The following is a 19,603-nucleotide window of genomic DNA, read 5'->3' on the forward strand; positions in this document are numbered from 1 at the left end:
CAGGCCTGGAGACTTTAATGTCCAGCTGGTTGGAGTGACTTTGTGACGGACGGACCCTGGCACGGATCAGGCCTTTGTGAATGACATCAGAAACGCTGCCAGATAAATGCTGCTTCTCGCTGGTGAGGAGAAGGGCCCAACCCGCCCATCCACAGCCTCCAGCCTGCTTGAGGTGGTTCCTGACCACGGCTGCTCAGTGTGCATAGCTGGCTACTGAGGGAAGGCAGGCTGCTGGGCTGGGCTAGCCCTTCTCCATTCCAGCACCTTCTGGCCCTTGGTCATGGCAGCTCTAAGCTCGTATCATTCTGTGTGGGCCTCACACCTGGGAGGAATAAGTATCTTTTTGAAGTCCCATGCTGGATCAGGCTGCCCAGGGAGGACCTGAGGTTCAAGCCTCCCAGGGCATGGCTCTGCCCTCTGGGGATTCTCGGTTCAGTAGCTCTGTTGCTGCCACCTCTACTTCCTCTAGCTCCATCTGGCAGGCATCCGCCAGGGCCTGGCCTGTTGCCATGACAAAGTTAGCATCTGCTGCTAAGGAGTCTAGCCGTCCTCGAACCAGAGCCTGTAGGGAGGAGAGGAGATTGGGTGGATCTTCCAGGAGACTTGACTTCTGGGGCCCTCTACTGTTGGTCACCCTCTCCCCATGAGAGACTGTCACAGGCCACCCTTTGGTGTGGTCTGCAGCTCCGTCCCAGCCCCGCCTCACCTCCTGGATCAGGAAAGCAGTAGCTGGAGCCTTGCACCTGTGAGTTGAGTTCCTGGGGACGCTCTCCTCAAAGTTCCCACTGTGGGGTGCTCCCAGAAACCTTGGCAAGGAGCCGTTATTCTCCTCCTGCACAGGAGGCTCTGCCTGGGGGAGCTGTTTTAAACACACAGAAAATCAAAGATCCCCCCAAACAGATACACTAGTGCCAACTGATACACTGGAGCTCACAGCTCATCCACGGGGGGTGGGGGGGATGCAGGAACACAGCATCCTTCTGTGATGGATGGACTGCTTCCTACAAGGCCCCTGCCAGAGCCCCAGTCCTAGCACCAGGCCAGGCGGGGTCTAGATGGCGCTTCCTCCCAGGGCTTTTCCTTTGTTACCTGGCCTGGGAAAGGAGGCACCTGGCCTCCAGGCATCTCTCTCTGGGTCATCAGTCCTTTCCGTTTGTGCACATGGGATTTGCCGTGAGGGCCTGTGGACAGGGCAAGACAAGGTCAATGGGGCCGCTGACTCCTGATGGGCCAAGTCGTCAGAGTCTTTCTCGGCCAGCTTGAGAAGGTGGTGTAGAAGGTAGACATACGTTGAAGGCTGACCAACTCCAGGTCAGCCAGAACTGGCCCAGCTTGCCTTGCATTGTTCTTACTGTCTGGGAGAGGCTGAGGGCTCCCCAGCGAGCTTGTCTTCAGCATGGCTACGTGCAAGTGTGTTGGAGAGCAAGGAAGTACTCCAGCATTCTGGAGTCTTCCTCAGACTGGTGATGACGCTCCCCCTCCCAGAGCTCAGCTAACACCCATCTCGTCACAAAAGTTCTAAGCGGCTCTTCCAGGCTCTAAGGGGCACCCTCAACTCCCTCCCCCCAGGAGAAGGCCCTGCTTCTTAGTCATGAAAGGGACTGACCAGAGCCCCTGCAGGGCTGACTGAAGGGTCCTTCTTTGGTAGCAGGTGTGTCTGCCTCTTCCCGGAACTCCCTTTCATAGCAGACGCTGAAATGGAAGCAGAGCAGTCTGGAACCCATTTACCGAGGCCCCAGCAAACATCCTGGTAGACTGCAAGTGGCCTTCACGCCGGGGCTGATTCTGCCAGGGCTTGACTCTATCTGACCTTGGCTCTCGGGGAGCAAGTCAGACTCATGGCTGCCTCCACTCTTGTTCAATGATCCCCCACCCTTCTCACATTCTGTGTTGTTTCAGTACCCTTAGGATGCTAGTTCTCAACCCTGACTGCACGTGGGCTCACCTGGCAAGCCTGGAAGACCGTTGTCTGTGACTCTCCATGGTTCTGGCAGTTCTGAAAGCTCCCGGATATCTCTCATGTGCAATTGAAACTGAGATTTGTTCTGGGCCAGCCCATGGTGATCAGTAACCCTTCTATATTCCCAGTACATCTAGTTGGTCCTAATTGGTCCCAATCATACCACATAACACACACCCCAACAGCAGAGCTCACGTCTGACGCTCCTGTGTTTCCAGGCTAGCTAGCACCATGGTGACCCCAAGACATGAGTACCTTTCAAGCATTCTGGCTACATATAGGCCTCTTTGGACTGGAGTGAACTGTGGGCAGTCCTGCCCAGGGAAGGGAGCTGCTCAGTTGGCATCTGCCCTTCCTGCCCAAAGAGACTGTCACTCAGCTGGCCCATCCAGAGCAGAAGCCCTACAGGGAACCCAGTCCCTGTATTATGATGGCTAAGTGGCTTTGCTCCCATCCGGTCGTATTTTATGGCACTTAAAATCACAGCCTGCGACTAATGGATTGGAACTACCCAAATCCAGCAACTGACCTTATCATCCAGAATTCCTTACAGTGTGTGCTACTGCTGGAGGCCCTTTGTTAAGCATTACTGTGTGACCAACACATTTCAGGACCTCCCCACCGGGAACCACAGAAAGGCGGGCTCAGGTTTGAGGCCAACACTGTCAAGAGGCTGCCCCCTGCTGGCCAAAGCCACCCCTTCAGGTTTGCCTCTTGTGTTAGGGGTGCAGAGTGGTCCCCAAGGGCACACAGCAAACAAAGGACATTCTACAAATGACATGGTGCCTCCTTCCCTCTCAAGTCTAACTCAGAACTCGCACACCCACAGCTGGAAGTTACCACTGTTACCTGGAAAAGACTGGGCTGTTTCTATGGTTGCTGTTGCCATAGGCAACATTGGCATTGGCATTGTTGGTATTGGCACGAGCAAGAGGATGGGTGCCTGAGTTATGATGGAAGTCCTCCAAGAAGACGGGTGACTCCAGCTCCTCCATCTCCATCTCAGCAAATTGGAGGGGCCTTTGGTTGGCCATGACAGGGGGCAGGGAGTTGGTCCTTTCCAGGAAGTTGTCCACTTGACCAAACAAGCCTCCAGTCCTCTAGAGGCAAAGGGGAGAGTGGGAATACTGAAAGCAGTGGCTGGATACGAGGATAAGGGGTGCATGGAGGGTGGGGTGAGCTGTCACCTTGGGGTGATGGAGCTAGGAGAAAGCAATGGGATTGGAAGATGACTCGATAAGGCCGGAAGAGAATGGACTGAAAGGTGACGCTGGAACATAGTCCCCGCCCTCGGCAAGGTCTACATTTGATGGACAGATGGGACACACCTAAGGAACCACCAGGTAATGCACACATGGAAACATGGCACACTGAACTAGGAGTGTGCAGAGCTGTGTTCCAGCTCCCCTCTAATCAAGTGGCGGGGGACATCGCATGTCATCTCTTTGGGAGACCATTTTGGGAAAACCCCATAGAGTTTAAAGGGGTATCCAGGAAGAGTCTTCAAGACCCAATGGGTTACAGCTCTCCACAGAACTCAGAATCAGGCACTAGCCTGAGTTGAAACGGACCCTTGGGAGATGGAATTAGATGAGGATTTGTGGAAGCTGTCGAAAGGGTGTATCATCGTTAATACTTTTGGGTCATCGATTCTGGGTCCCAAGAGATGTGAGTGGCACGGTGTAGGTGGTATCTTCAGCCCCCATGTTCAGTGCAGCCTGGCTTCTGGCCCTTCTCTCTACTGCTGCTTTCTATGTTGGTGCCGCAGAAGAGGGTCATGGCCCTCACTCACCCGGAATATCCCCTCCTCCATGGCAGCCTCCACCATGGCTCTCTCCAGTTCCTCCTCTGCTGTCAGATCTCCTGAGATGGCACGGTGGATCTCAGGAGCTGCCTCTTCCTCTATGGTCCGTAATCCAGCCTAGGGATGGTGAAGTGACAGGATGACCTTGTGGTCCAGGGGTGGAGATCAGAGATGCCTTCCCGGCCCCACTTCTTTTGAATTCCTGCACCTACACCTTTCCTGAAACCTGTTCTCCATCTTGGAGCAATATCACAGGACTATGAGGTCCTGTGGTCCTGCTCTGACCTGGAGGAGGCAGTCTGCATTCTGAAACATCTCTAAGGGGTTTTCTGTAATCTTGTGGGTAGAGACCCCTCCCACCCAAGCCTCTCTTTAATGATGTGTTTTTTAGTCAATGAAACTTCATATCACAACTAATAGAACACATAAAAATGAGTGTCGCCAAATAATTTTGAAGAGCACACATCTTGTCTTGACATTCTCACCTAAAACACACATTTTCTTTTTCTTGTTTTTTTGTTTTGTTTGTTTTATTTTTTGTTTGTTTGTTTGTTTGTTTTTCAAGACAGGGTTTCTCTGTAGCTTTGGAGCCTGCCCTGGAACTAGCTCTTGTAGACTAGGCTGGCCTCAAACTCAGAGATCCGCCTGCCTCTGCCTCCCTAGTGCTGGGATTAAAGGCATGCACTACCACTGCCCAGCACAAAATGTACATTTTCTATCTAGTGTGAGGAAACATCAGACAACCCAACCAGAGGGATAGCACAGCCGTGTCCTCAAAGGGTCAAGGCCACGTTAGGGAAAGACTGCCAAGTAATTCCAAAAAGCAAGAGGCCAAGGTGCTGTGCATGCAAGGTGTGTGATTCTGAGTTGGACACTTTCCCTGAAAAGGACATCATTCGGGCACCAGTTAAACCTGAACGAGGTGAGGGGCAGATGACAGCTGTGTATCAACACTACATTCCTAGTTTCAGTGGTTGTACTGTAGGAGAATTATGTGGGGCAATACCACGTTTTCTGGAAATTCACACTAAAGCCTTATGAGCTGATGGAGTGTTATGTGAGATGAGAACTATTCTCAGATGGCTCACAAAGAAATTGTTTAAAAGCATAAAATTATTTCAGAACCACGAGGGCGATTCAAATATGTTATTGGACATATAGCCCAAATGTGTATACATTTTGTTTTTAAATATTTATCTTTTTAACTTTATGTGTATGGCTGTTTTGCCTGCATGTTATGTCTGTGTGCATGTGTGTGCAGTGCCCAAAGAGGACAGAAGAGGGCACCAGATCTTCTGGGACTGGAGTCACATGTGGTTGCTAATGACCATAAGGGTGCAGGGAACTGAACTTGGGTCCTCTGTTGGAGCAGCAAGTGCTGTTAACCGCTGACCCATCTCTCCAGCCCTACATGTTGGCTTTTGAATTTTTAAATCACATGCATTACAATGAGCACAGAAAAAAGCAATCAAAATCCCTATGATATAAAACATACAGTTCTAAACATTTCTTCTCATACTTAGTGGAGCAGACCCCAGAGTGGGGCAGGGCCTGCTGTCTTTGGAGACCACTGCTCTTACTAGAGGTCTCTCAGAGGTCAGGAGCTCCTGGATCTTCTGAGTCCTAAGCACCTTCCTTCATGGACCAACCTGAACTATCTTCTCATTTAGTTCCTCCAGCTTCCCTTCTCTTTGCTTCTATCTCTGACCATTGATGAGGGACCCAGAGAGGGACTTGGTTCAACATAGCATCCCTTGGAACCCACCGAGGTTGGGCTTACCTGTATCTGAACCGTATCCTTTTTGGGTCGATACCCATAATACTCCTCCTGGCGCTTCATGAACTTCCGGAAGTGTTCCTGGATGAGGAATGTGGCGTAGAACTTCCCCACTGTCACCTCGTCATCTGTAGACAGCCAAGGGGGGTGGGGTGAGGCCAGTGGGGGTCTCACACTGGACTCCGAAGGGGAGGTGGGGGTGCAGCAGGCCCAGGCACTCAGTCCATTCTGCTGGGGTGGTGAATGGGCACCTTTCACCCTTAGTTGGTGCCCTGATAGGTGCTCATGGCATCTGCCTATGGTATTAACAGTGTCTAGGTGTCAGATTGCTAAGGGACTTCTTACAGAAGCTTCTCGTCCTTTCCTTATGTGCCCTGGACTCTGGTCTCCCCAGGCAGCACCCACCTCCTATTGGAGGGATGACTTGGTCCAGGAGCTTCATGCTGGTTCTCTTCCATATCTTTTTGATGATTGCTCTCAGCTCCTCATTGGCTTGTTCGAAGTTGCCTGGGACATGGGAAAGGTGGGAGTGGCCCTAAAGTGACAGAACTTGACAAAACCTTGAGCAAGCTACCATTCATTTAGCACACAGTGGCTCAGTGTTCTTTTTTGGTAGCTGCTGTCCTCTACCCTGGCAATGGGATGAGGGAGGGGCATCCCAACCCTTGGGTCCTGTGCTTATGGCCCGTAGGTTGTGGCTAGCAGTGATCAGACTGGTTAATATTGTAGGTCATCATCTCCCTTTCTCTCTGTCAAAACATCAAATCTTTACAGACCCCTGTCTGTCCCACGGTCCCCAAGTAATCCTCCTGCTGCTCTAACTTGCTCCTTCTTGAGTCCTGGCTTCCCTCTTGTCTGCCCATGGCTGCCTCAGACTTCATTGACCCAGATAGGAGGATAGTCCCAAAGACACCGGAACCCTCAGCCCCACTTCTTCCCGTGTCTGTATTCCTGGGTTAGGGGCTGACAGGATTAGTGGAGTCAAGGGTGGGCCCTCACAGCTGCCCAATACTGATGCTACCTCTGCCCCACCTAGAACTGGGGGAGGGGACCCCAGCCCTGAGTGAGCACAGTCATGCCTCGGGCCCTGACACAGCTGCGGAATACAGGACAGAACCTTAGTGATCTTGTCCTCTCGAGCATTCGCAGATTCCCTGTAAGGCCTGCAGGGTGTGAGGAATTGGTGATTGTGGCCTGGCCTTCCTCTGCTTCTGCCCACTTTCCTGGGATTTTGTTTCAGAATTCACCTCGAGGAGAAAGGGCATTCACGAGAAGTCCCTCACCTTCCGTCTTGATCTTGAGGGCTGTGCGTACTAGGGCGAAGAGTGTGGCGTTGAAGGTGACTGTGCCATCGCTGTTGAGGGGCATGTTCATGCCCACCAGCCTCTGTGTAGGGAGAGGTTGGGTTTGCAGATGCACTGGGACCAGGCCCAGTTCCTCAGGTTCTCCTCAGCCAGTGTGGGCTGGGAAGGGGTGGCTGTAAGGACTGCAATGCGGGCTGACTAGGATGCATTCATGAGACCTGAGGTCAGCAGGGACGGACTTGGAAAGTGCTGTAGGGCCTGGAATGTTTGCCATGGCCCATGTGTTAAAGGTTTGCACACTAGGGTGGTGCTGCTTGGTATAAACTGTGAGAAGTGGACCTGGGGGGGGGCAGGGCTCCTTTTCTTTTTGGGTCTTGGCCATGAAATGAGTGAGTTTGTTCCACCATGGCTCCTACCATGATGCACTTGCACCACTCCCTCCTACCAGAGGACTAAGTGCAATGAATTTGCCTCATCTATGGACTGGAATCCCCAAACCAGGGCTCAAATAACCTGTCCTCTCTCTAAGTTATTTGTCTCGGGTATTTGTTGCAGTGATGGCCCATCTATGACTGACATAGCAACTCAGGAAGTCATTGTTGTACAATGTCTCCTTCTATGGGGCTCTCTCTAGCCACCCAGCCCCACCTGTTGAGCTTCCTTCCCCGAGCCACAGCTGCTCAGACTCGCAAGTTACCTTACATGCTACCCTGTGTGGGCAGAACTTCCCAAAGCCCAGAGGGGGCTGGATCCTCCTCAGCAGGGTCACCACATCCAGGTGCTTGATTCTGCCCCTATGGGAGGACACATAAGCTATCATATCCAGGAATGTCACCCAGGGCTTCCTGCTCTGGAGTGGAAAGAGAGGAAAGGAAGCCAGGGGGGCAGGAAACATTTCCTAGTTTTAACCCTTCTTTATAAGTTCTACTAGCCTAGTATATTATTCTAAATATATTTTAGTAGTTCTTCATAAATTGCATACAATTTGACCATATTCACTCCTGCCATGACCTTCCCCCACTTTTCTCAGATTCCCCCCCATAGCCTTTTGAAAGAAGAGAGGAGGTTTGGGTTCATGGGTGCCCACCACAGAATGGGGCTGGCTCTCCATTTTGGAGACACAAGCTTTCTTTCAGGGAGTTACCCTCTAGCACAGGAGACCTGGATTTCATTCCCTTCATGCTAAGACCTTCTTTAGTTTTGGTCAAGCTGGAAGAGGAGCTCTGGGGTTGTGTTAATAAATCAAGGGAGTGGCAGCCCACTTCAGGGAGTCCTCCAGACCTGGGAACACAATGGCAGTGCAACCGTGATCTCAGGAAGAGGCCCAAACAGAGCGACCAGGGAGGTCAGGTGAATACAGTACCAAGGCGCTGGCAATAGAGGAGCGCTACCTTGAGAGCATGCATTTGGGATGTTTTATGAACTTCCCCAGCCTTAGAGCTGGCTGCGAAAGAAAGGAGACATTTTTCTCTTGTGGGGAGCACAGAGGTCCTTGTGCTAACAGAGAAGCACTAGGAAAGCCAGGGATGTTAAACACACAGGGTTGGCCTTTCAAAGAAAAATATGTATAACCTGTTTTCTGCCCAGAAGGCTAGGAATGGAGATGACAGGTAACCCCTGTGCTATCTGTACGGCAGGCCATACCTGGCTCCCCCAAACTCTCACGACCAGGACTGAAGCTAATAATCCAGATGGCTTTTGCATTATCTATTATTATTATTATATATTATTATATATTTAGGGCAGGGGTCTCCCCTAAATTCCCACAAACAAGACTAGAAGTAGGCAATAACCCAGCTGACTTCTGCGCTATCTGTATGACCTGCCCGGATCCTTCCCTAGGCCCCTAAGACAGCACATGCAGCCTGTCTACAGAACCCGTCTTCGTGGAAGAAGTGACATGTACTCTGAGAAGAGTTTTGATGTAATTATGCCTCCTGGTGCACATGGGATTATGTCACACTAGGAAACTTTTTTTTTCAAATTGTACTGTATTTAAATATGGCTAAAATAAACTGCCTGGTGTCAGACTCTAAAGTTAGAACCGATACCAGCTACTTAGTCGTGCTGAGCTGGATTTCCTTCTTGTTTCCCCGTATCATTACTCTACTGGCCGTGGCATTTGCAGAGGCCTCTACATTATCTGTATCCTAGGTGCTGAGTATATATACACACACACACACATACATACATGCAAACACACACACAAACACACATGCACACAAACACACACATATACATACACACACATACACACACATACAAACACACATGCACACAAACACACACACATACAAACATACATACACATGCACATGCACACAAACACACGCATACCAATATTGGTAACTAGTGCTTGGGATTGAGCTCAGGGTCTCTCACATGACAGGCAAGTATCTATCACTGAGCCATATCCCAGCTCCAAGGCCCAAGTCAGTACTGTGTGGTAGTGATAGAAGCAAGTAGATTAAGAAAATTAGTTGTGATCCAGGCAGTGGTGGCACACACCTTTAACCCCAGGACTCAGGAGGCAGAGGCAGGTGGATCTCTGTGAGTTCAAGGTCAGCCTGGTCTACAGAGTGAGTTCCAGGACAGGCTCTAAAGCTACAGAGAAACCCTGTCTCAAAAAACAACAAACAAAACAAAACATATAAAGGAAAGAGAGAGAGAGAGAGAGAGAGAGAGAGTAAGAGAGAAGAAAATTCATTGTGTATATGTCTATCTGTCTGAGTTAGAGTTACAAGTAGTTTTGGTCATTTGACATGGCCACTGGGAGTCAAACTTGGGTCCTCTGGAAGAGCAGCCAGTGCTCTTAACCGCTGAGATGGTTGAGGGATCTCTCCAGCCATCTTTCCCACTGTAGTTTTTAATGTTCCCATTGAAAACACTTTAGAGTGCAGCTGTCAAGGACTCTGGACAAACTTGCCTTGAATTTTGGTGCCATCACTTAATTTCTCTGCACCTCCATTTGCTCATTTGTGAGACTACAATGACCAGAGGACCAAGCAGAAGTGTCCCCAAGCTTTAAAGTGCAGGCAGATGGCCCAAGGACCAGGCTAAGGGTAATGAGGACTCTAACTCAGACAGTCTGAGTGGGACTTGGGACTCTGCACTGTAATCAATCTCTGCTACAGCCAGGGAGCAGAGCCCAGAGTGAGCAGCCAGGCCCGAGTGCCTGGGGAGGGACTGAGAGCTCACTCCTCACTCCTGAGTACTAAGTGTCCAACTAGAAACCAGTGAGCGCTTCCCAGAGTCAGGGTGTTCCTCCTTTGAGGGATCCCGTCCACCTCTGAGATATGCTGAATCTCCCTGGAACCTTGGGTAGATTAAAGGAGAACAGAGAGACTCCTGAGAATACCAGGAAGGGTGGGCAGTTTGATAAGCACCCAGCACACCCACGAAGACTCACTTAGCTTCCGGATCATACTCGGCCCAGATGGCCTTGAACTCATCCAGGTGGTGAGGGCCCAGAATGGACCAGTCCCTTGTGAGGTAGTCAAAATTGTCCATGATGACAGCCACGAAGAGGTTGATGATCTGCAAAAAGAAGGATTCCTACAGCCCAGGCAGGCAGTGACTGATTTCAGGGTGGGGAACCAGGGCAGACTAGGCATGGGGTTCCTCCCTTATTCCTTCCCCATTCCACATGCAATTGGGACTGAACTCTGTTCTTGTCCAGCATGTGCGTTGCTCAGGTACTGGTGACCATCGGCTAAAACCAAGGCAGGGTACCTCCCTGGGGGCTACTCTGATCTCCAGAGCTATTCAGCCTCTTCTGGGCCTGGCCCATGCCCCTCTCACCACACCAGCTTTTTTCCATCTACATTGGGGGTCCCTTGAATTACCAGACTTGCTCACCCACAGACTCATTCCATGAGGGCCAGGGCTAGGTCTTGTTTATGTTCCTACCCCCTCACCTGGCCCTGCGCCTGGCAAACATTAGACATTCAAATGTTTGGGGTGAATATAGAGAAGAAAAAGGAGAGCACCAGTATGAGGGAGCCAAGAGGGTGCCATTCCTAAGTGATAGCCCTGCCGCCCCCAAGTGACACCATGCCATTTCTGACCCTAACCAGAACCTATTGGCTCATTTCCATATTGTCGGTTGTCCCTCTAACACAGCACCTTTCTGTGCTGAGGAATAGTTAGGGTTAAACGTCTCTACTGGAAGCCTCTTCCCTCTGAGAACTGGCCTCGGCACAGTCCTCCGTATTGAAACTGTATATATAACGTGTATACTATATATAGTAAGCACGCTGAGCACAGAGTGAAAATGCCTCACAGTCCACTTGGAGCAGGAGAGAAGATCTCACAAGACACAGACGCCCCAAAGGATCAGAATAAGGGACAGTCTAACCAGAGTTTCCAGTGTTCCTAAGATATCCGCCCCACCTCACCCCTCCATCCCTGCCCTGGCCGGAACCTGCAGACTTCCGTCTCACCAGGAAGGCACAGAGCATGTAGAAGCTGATGAAGTAGTAGTAGGCGAAGTTGGTGCCGCACGTATACTCCTCCCCCGGGGCATAGTCTGACTCTGGGTCACACAGCTTCCCGTAGCTGCAGGCCAACAGGATCTCTTGCCAGGCTTCCCCTGTGGCACACCTGAACAGAGGAGGGGCACTGTTGGCCTATGCATGTCTGCTTGGTCCTTAGGAACATCAGCCCGGTGTCACGAACAGAACTGGGCTGCTCCCACGGGTAGGATTCCTATAAGCTTGGGTGTCATAATGTCCCCTCTTCTCTGCAATCTCTCTGTTCCACCTTTATGCAGGGCTAAAGTAGAGTTGAGCTACAGAAGAGACCTTTTTTGGAGTAGGGGTAGCTTTTATGCACGACTACAACCATAGCAAAAGTGAGTGTCATAGACCAATGTCAAGGGTCACTGAGGCCTCATCACTTTTTGAGAGAGACATTTGACCTCCGAACTCTGCTTTAGCAGGGTGAAATAGGCAACATTCTACCCGGTTGAATTCAGTGTCAAACATCAATGCAAGATTTTTACAATGGTGACAATAGGGCACCAAGCTAGGCAGGAGACCCTTTACTGCAGGGCCACCGCTGCCTGGAGCACAGAGGGGAACCCAGCAAAGCCAGGCACTCGTGCCTGAAGAGCAGCAACACAGCTTGAGGAAAAGTCTGGAAGTTGTTGTTCCGATTTATTTGCGTCCCGTCCACCATGGCTATCTTCCCGAACATCTGCAAAGCACAGAGAACCAGGATACAAGTGTCTCTTCAACTCCCACCACTTCTTCTGCTTCACTTGCTCCTACCCTCTCCCTAATTTCTCCCCAATGCCTTCCACTTCAGGCCACATCAGATCCGAAGCCAAACACATTGGATTCTTTCCTGGATCACATAACATTCTTGCTATCAAACTGAACCAAAGAGGGGGGGGGGGTTAGACAATTTCTCTACAGCAAGCACTAAGTTAGTGAAGCTATGGGGAGGGGTTCTGGGGCAAAGCCTCCAGCTAAGGCTTTAGAGACCAGATCTGGTCCCTGAAGTGCACCTCGTGCTAGAGTCTCTCCTGCTACACCCTGGCTCATAACACTGGAGCATCTGGGGCTCAGTTCTACCTCCTCTCTCAGTTTAGAGATGACCCCTTGGCTGCTGTGGAAGACGGGGAAAGGTAGTATTCAGCTGCATGTTTGGTGACGTTTCTGGGTCCACAGAGACACCTTCTAGCTTGGCTAACACTCATCCTTTGCCGTGGGCCCACCTGCCTCTCACCTGCATCCCGATGACGGCATAGATGAAGAAGAGCATGACAATGAGCAAAGCCACGTATGGCAGGGCCTGTGCAGAAGAGGACAGAGCATCAGCCAAGTGTTTCACCTGTCTGCTCTGCCGCCCACAGAACCACAGCCCTGAGCCCTGTAGCCCGTCCTCCCTCGGCTCACCAGGGACCTGCCTGGCTCTGGAACCCCGGGATCCCACTTTGGGCTAGTGGCATCCCTGAGTCAGTTTCCTGGGTCCCTGGGCTTGGCCTGTTGGGCTGGGCACTCGTACCTGGAAGGACTTGATGAATGTCCATAGCAGGGTGCGCACACCCTCTGCCCGGCTCAGTAGCTTGATCAGTCGCATGACCCGGAACAGGCGGAAGAAGGCGCTGGAGATGCGGGCGCTCTCATCTGGGTCCTGTGGGGCAGCAGCCCCAAAGGTCAGTCTGGGGCTGGCACTCATGGGTAAGGGGCTGGGCAGGCAGGAGATGCAGTGCACGCGTGCGCGTTGTGTTGTGTGTATGTGTGTGTTGTGGTGTGTGTGTGTGAGAGAGTAATCCATAGTGGAAGATTTCCAGCCCCACTTCACAATCCCTACTGTCCAATAGCCTTGGACCATTTTGAGATGCAGGGCTCTGGTGTTTGTGTCTCAAGAGGGTCCAAGTTATGCAGTAAGCCCGTGCTTGGGAGCAGAGCAGGGATTCTTTCTGGGGTGAGGCTGCAGCGAGGCCCACAGCTGGCTTCCTGCTCATCTCTCCTTCTCTATAAACCAGCACTAAGCTAAGTATCTGGTGGTCCATAAAGTCTTCCAGAAGCATCCAATAGCTTTACCAAGCTGTTTGCCATACGCTCAGGGTGCTCACTCCCCTCTTGCCCAGCCCTACTCTTGAATATTGTAAGTTGGGCAAGCTCCTGCCCTTGTGCCAACCTTAATCCTGCTCCCTGTATGCCAGTTTGGACCCTGTTCCCTGTGCCCACTAAACTGTCATGGAGGTCCTGTGCCCTCATCTATAGAGAGTGTATGGGAAAATCCTCCATCCATTGCTCAGGGCTCTAAGGTAGCCACTACATCCATGCATATTCTACCACCGAGCCCCCACCTCTACCCAAACTCCAACCCTCACTGAGCCTGATCTAGCGAAAGGAACCCCGATTTCTGAGGGCACCCCATGCGATCCATGCAGCCAGCTCAGCATGCAAGCTGCAGGGGCAGGACAAACAGGCTCATGCGGCCTGAAATTACAACGTTCCCGCAGCCTCCACCCAGGCAATATAGTCCCCCGCTGGAGGCCAGGAAAGTCTGTGGAGAAAAGAGACGAGGGGAGGGGAGGAAAGGGAAGAGAAACACATGGGAGGGAGGTGAAGAGAGTTGTCAGAAAGGACAGACACAAGGAGAGTTAAAGAGAGAAAAAGACAGGCAAGGGATGAGACCTCACGTGGCTGCAGTTGGGGCAGAGAGTAGGTGGGAGCGAGGACCAAGCTCTATGGGAACCACGAGGCAAGAGGAATAAGAGGGGAGGGGAGAGTGGACAGACAGGTCCCATCTCATCTATGGAGGGCAAGGGATTGGGTTCTTCCTGGTCTGGGTTATGTGGTACAGGGAACATCTTTACTAAGGACACACTGAGAAATACCTTTTCATCATTATAAATAGATGCCCCTATCTGCTGTAACCAGGGTGGATGCCCTCACAGGGGTCCAGCTTCCAGGGGCAAAGTGGGTGGAGTTGGAGGAAACTGGAGACTCCTCCTCCCACGTGGGGTCCCTCGATTCAGGGCTGGGACCAGGATCAAGGCTCATATCTCAGTGGCCTGACTTCTCAATGGCTGGGTATACAGGAGTGGCTATCTTTTCCCTGGCTACATTTGAGGAGGGGCCCGTCTTGGGAGCCCCGGGTTAATGAAAGAAGCTATCTCTGAGCTTCCGTGCGACTGCAGGCAGACTGGCCCTAGCACTCATGCTCCCTGTACCACTGGCCTCAGTCCTGGCTGCGTGTCAGATTCATCTAGAGAATTATACCGGACATATGCCCCTGCGGGGGCCCAGCAGGCCAGCAGAGCCGTCACTATGGAACGGACCTGGTTTCAGAGATTTCAGGGCACACCAGAGAATCTCATGGGACTCTGTTCTTAACTTGGATAGTCTGTCCAGTAGCCACTCACCATGAGTGGCCATTTAAATCACAATGAAAATTGAATAAAGCTAGGAACTAGCTGCTCAATGCCGTCAGCTACATTTTAAACAACCAGTAGGTGCGTGTGAGCAGGGCAGGGTGGGGCTGGTATTGCGGTTCTAACTCACAGGCAAGGACTTTCCCAAGGTTGTATGTAAGGAATGTAAATCAATCTTAACACGACCCAAACACATATTCCTGGCAAGGGAAATTTTCCACTTCTGAAAACCAAGGGAGGGCCATGACCCCCTTCTCAGAACGGTCTCTGGCGCATGGGCCTCAGACTTTGAGAAGTAACTACTTCAATTGGGGCTCTTTATTCTGGCTGTTTTGAGTTCTCTCTTCAGGCTGTCTGTGACAAGGGTGGCTCTCAGACCACAGGACATGTTTCCCCTGCAAACAGCATGCATGAAAACACACAGCACATATACACTACACGTTCTCTCTCTGTCTCTCTCCCCACCCCCACCCCCGCTTTTGCCCAGAGCCCATCCCCATCAGGCCTGAGCAGATGGAGCTGTCTGTCACCATTTGTGACGAGGTGAACAGGGTTCCCAGGATCCTCCCCTAGTGTAACAGACAGTCGGTGTGGTAGCCAAGTCCCCAGAAGGTGCCACGTCCCCCAGAGCCCCTTCCTCACAGACTCAGGCTTTTCTCAGCTGAGCTCCCCTTTCAGGCATTTCCAGGGTTGATATCTGTCTTTCCCATCGACTTGGTGCTTTGGACCAGCAGGTAGGACATTCAGAAGGAGGCCCCACCTATGATGAATCTCCTGCCTCGAAAAAGCTACCCCTTGGGTACAAGCTCCCTGTTCCCCAGCTAGAGTAGCCCAGGCCGATGAATACCCTTCTTGTCTTCCTCTGCCCTTGCCTTGCTCCAGGGTGTGGCTCAATGACAACCCAAGAGGACACTGTCTTTTCCTTTCTGTCCCTGATCTTTGGATCTCCTCTTCCAGACTCCTGTCTCTGTTTGCTCAGCATCCAAAATATATCCCAAGTTGAACCACCTCTTACCATTCTTGCAGCCAAAACCCTGCTCTGTCCTCTGCCATATGGACTGCTGCAAGCCCCTCCTGGCTGCTGTCCCTGGGTCAGCCCTGGTCCCTCTGTGCACAGGCTCAACTCGGCAGCCACCGTGGTCTGACCATATTTCACCTTCCAAAGAGCTCTTCACTATCTCAGAATAGAATCCAAGGTGTAACGATGGCCTTGGAGATCTGACCCCAGCTTTTGATCTCTGTTTTTCTCCATTCCAGCTTCAAGGGCCTTCTGCTATTCTCTGCATTCAGCAGACAGGCTCCTCCTACAGCCCCTTGACATAGTCTCCTTTTGCTCTACAAAAGTGCCCCCCCATAGCTGCATGGCTGACTCCCTTGTTCTATTCAGATCTCCGTTCCAATATGCTCGAGATACCACCCTCTCGTTTCCTTCCATGCACCATCCTCACCCACTTGTATTTATTGTCATGCATCCTATCATGTGATAGATTTGGTTATTGTCTGCTACCCCCTACAATTTTTTCCCGGCTGTGTGTGCCTCCAGCACCCAGAGGTATACAAGGCACATATATTCAGTAAGTGTTTAATATCTGGCATAAAAGACCAAATCCTTATAGAAGAGCCGCCTTTTCAGTCCTTTAGATTAACATCTCAGAACTAGAGATCTAAGCCCTTTCATGATTGGTTCAAAACCTCCAGTGACTTCTTATAAAGCGAGTGGGCTCATGAAGTTCCCAGGCTCCCAGCCTTGCCCAGCCCCTTTAGCTCCTCTACATGTCCTCATGGATCTATGAGACATCCCAGCATGTCTGACCTCTTCACGTCCTCTCCCACATTTCTCCAGAAGTTTCCCTGCCTGGGGTTTGCTACCCTCTTCAACTCCACTGCCACCTCCTACACTTTCCCCAGCCCAGCCACAGATGACCTCTGCTTGCCACTATAGTTCTTGATGTCTGCTGTGTGGGCCTACTCGAATCCTTCTGGTACCCCAGGCAACAGTCTGCTCTAGAGGATACAGCTCCTCAAAGGCAGAAGGCTTGTCCTTCTGCCGTTCTAACGCCCAGGGTGTCATGTTGCACTTGGCATGGGGGCTCCATAAATGTCTGCAGACTGAACAAGAGCCCTACCCCAGTGAGGGCTCCGCCCACCCCATACTCACATCAATCTCACTCAGGATGACATCGATGATGCTGCCAATGACGATCAGGAAGTCAAACACATTCCAAGGATCTCCAAAATAGCCCTTGGAAGGAAGGCCATGGATGAGTAAGGACTGAGCTGTGGATGGAAGCAGCTCTGACTGTTTCCAGGGATGGGGGAGAGGTATGGTGGTGGTAGTGAGGGGCACCCACCAAGGTGCTGGACAGGCCAGGGTTCTAGCATCCCAGCTCTCCTCTCTTCCTGGCTTCTAATTTTTAATTCTTTTCCCCTAGAGCATCAGTGGCAGGGGGGTGGTTGGGAGCTTAGTCTACATGGGAATTTCTTTCACCCCCACAGCCCCCCTTAAAACTCCTGCCAGAGCTTGACAGCACAGAACTGGATCAGACTAGGATGAGACTGTGGAAGTGGAGTCAAGACCCAAAGAGACAAAGCAAGATCCTAGTCCAGAGCCCATGCTTCGGAGGCAGAAAGGGAGGCAGGGGATGTGGACAGATCCACAGATGCAGTGCCCAGCATCTGAGAGCAGTCGCGTCTAGGCAGAAGGGCTGTCAGTAGAAGGCGGTCGAGGTCTCTCCTCCCAGGCCACAGTCACTCACCCTGGGCTTGAACGCTATGAGCTTGAGGATCATCTCCAGGGTGAAGATGATGGTGAAGGCTACGTTGAGAATGTCCGAGATGTGGTTCATCTGTTCCGACTGGTTGTAATGCTGGAGAAGCAATATGGGAGAGCTGGGCCAGGAGGGCCAGACTTACCAGCTGCAGCTCACGATCCCAGATGCCTCCCCTCCACGGGCGGCTCCTACTGTCTGTCCTTAGGCCCACTTCTCAGCAAACTGGGAGATTAGTAATCCCCTGATTCTACCAGATCTTAAGTATATCCTTCAGGCCTATTTCACCCCGTAAGAGGCAATGGCAGAGGAGACTGTTGAGTTCAACAAGCACAGTCCCACAAAGTATGCCTGCAGGCTTCAAGGCCAGATATTATTTACACATTGTCCTGGGTGACCAGAATTGGCAGTCTGTCTTCTGGGCAGGGCTTTGCATAGTCATTATGGTAGAGGACTAAAGAGAAGACCCCGTGTGTTCTGAGGTTGATATCACATTGTCTAAGGGGACACAAAGTTAGTTAAGTTTCCTGTATCTTATATGTCTGCTATCCCAGTGATGGGGATGAGAGATGCTTCAGTCAACAGTCTAACAGTCTATGGACCACCTGAGACGCTTGCTCTTTTTTTTCTTTTTTTTTGAGACAGGATTTCTTTATAGCTTTTTTTTTGGAGCCTGTCCTGTAACTCGCTTTATTTTTAAAAGTTGATGAATTTCTAACATCTTCTACAGAACCTTTCCAGGTGGATGAGAATGGTTTTCTGATTGCCCCACCCCTCAGTGGTGCTGCCTACAGTTGCTGCCCGACTTGGTCCCAAAGAAACTGTTGCTTATATTCTTCTACATGACCAGAGCATGTAGCTCAGTGAGTCTCCTCCCAGGACTCCATGAGCCTACAGTGTGTGGTCCTTTAATGTGAAACATCTCCCACAGGCCTGTGTATTTGAACACTTGGTCCCCAGACTGTGGTCCTTTGGGAGGAAGCAGGTCACTGGGGGGTGGGGCCTTGAGGTTATATCTAAGCCTTGCTTCCCACTCTGTCTCTGTTTCCTGTTCTGTCGAGATGGTAGCAGCTGCCACATGTTCCCACCATCATGTAGCTGCCTGCCACTGTGCCTTTCCTCACCATTACAGTCTGTATTGTGTCCCCTCCGATCACAAGCCCAAATAACCCTCTCCCTGCTTAAGTGCTTTATGTGAGATGTTTGGTCTCTCTTAGGAGAAAAGCAACTAATGTATATTTAGTATGCCTTGGGCTCCTAGGAGCAGGAAGCCTAGCTGTGAAGGTGTTATTACATAGGGCTTAAGGGACCAGATGTTTAATTTAATAGCAATGTTACTGACGATGATACAATCAATGAGAGGTGGCCTCTCTCCCAAGAGGGTTTCCTGCTTTGTGAGTCCTAAATCTATTTTTTTTGGGGGGTGGGGGGGGGGTCAGAGCCAAGTTTCCAAACAACCCAGCCATCCAGTCTTGCAACGGTGAAGGGAAAACAGAGGACATGTGTGTTCTGCTCCCTGCGTGTCCTCCTTGCCTGCAGCATCCATCTCCTGTTTGCAGAATTGCTGTCCCATCTAGTCGGATGCTTGAATTAGCTCCTTAACAAATAAACCATAAAGGACAAGGCTGGGATCAGGTCAGTCCTGTATCCTGCAGCTGGCATGCAGCGGGTGTTCTGGAGATACCTACTGGGATGAAATGGGAACGCCTTTGTGTCCCTGCCCTGCCCAGGCCCGAGGTCTTAGTCTGGTCAGTCCCTCAGCTCCTTACCTGCATGCCTAGGCAGATAGTGTTGAGCATGATGAGGGCAAACATCAGATATTCGAAGTAGGAGGAGGTGACGACGTACCACACCTGATACTGGTATGGGTTTTTGGGGATGTAACACCTCAGTGGGCGGGCCTTCAGGGCATACTGTACACATTGGCGCTAGGATCGAACAAGACAGGACAGGTCAGCACCAAGAGGTTCCTTTCTCCATCCCTGTATCTATCTATCATCATGGAGTTGTAGGAAGCTTGGTGTGCGGTGCAGGAACAGCTGTGGCCAGGCACTACGGGCTGAGGAACTCTGGATGACATACAAATTGAATTCCACTGG

The 19,603-nt window shown here is 51.2% G+C and overlaps 1 protein-coding gene across 3 annotated transcripts in view; it reads right to left on the reverse strand.

Moving 5' to 3' along the window:
• Nucleotides 1-388: 388 nt before the first annotated feature.
• Nucleotides 389-19,603, reverse strand: part of Cacna1s (calcium voltage-gated channel subunit alpha1 S) — a 65,090-nt gene continuing 45,875 nt past the window's right edge. Inside the window, exons 26-44 of one of the 3 annotated variants that reach the window (XM_038348672.1) lie at nt 19,274-19,432; nt 17,493-17,603; nt 16,895-16,978; nt 13,809-13,865; nt 12,855-12,983; nt 12,576-12,641; nt 11,950-12,041; nt 11,288-11,447; nt 10,255-10,382; nt 7,543-7,639; nt 6,825-6,927; nt 5,947-6,048; nt 5,545-5,669; nt 3,753-3,881; nt 2,810-3,060; nt 1,607-1,692; nt 1,090-1,181; nt 707-859; nt 389-562 (exon numbers count right to left, since the gene is read on the reverse strand). In XM_038348672.1, the coding sequence (XP_038204600.1) occupies nt 389-562; nt 707-859; nt 1,090-1,181; nt 1,607-1,692; nt 2,810-3,060; nt 3,753-3,881; nt 5,545-5,669; nt 5,947-6,048; nt 6,825-6,927; nt 7,543-7,639; nt 10,255-10,382; nt 11,288-11,447; nt 11,950-12,041; nt 12,576-12,641; nt 12,855-12,983; nt 13,809-13,865; nt 16,895-16,978; nt 17,493-17,603; nt 19,274-19,432 (2,298 nt within the window). Of the gene's footprint in view, nt 563-706; nt 860-1,079; nt 1,182-1,606; nt 1,693-2,809; nt 3,061-3,752; nt 3,882-5,544; nt 5,670-5,946; nt 6,049-6,824; nt 6,928-7,542; nt 7,640-10,254; nt 10,383-11,287; nt 11,448-11,949; nt 12,042-12,575; nt 12,642-12,854; nt 12,984-13,808; nt 13,866-16,894; nt 16,979-17,492; nt 17,604-19,273; nt 19,433-19,603 lie in introns of all 3 variants that reach the window. The other 2 variants (XM_038348671.1, XM_038348673.1) reach the window with 2 other exon arrangements.

The sequence above is a fragment of the Arvicola amphibius genome, chromosome 12 (assembly GCF_903992535.2).
Source record: "Arvicola amphibius chromosome 12, mArvAmp1.2, whole genome shotgun sequence".
NCBI lineage: Eukaryota > Metazoa > Chordata > Mammalia > Rodentia > Cricetidae > Arvicola > Arvicola amphibius.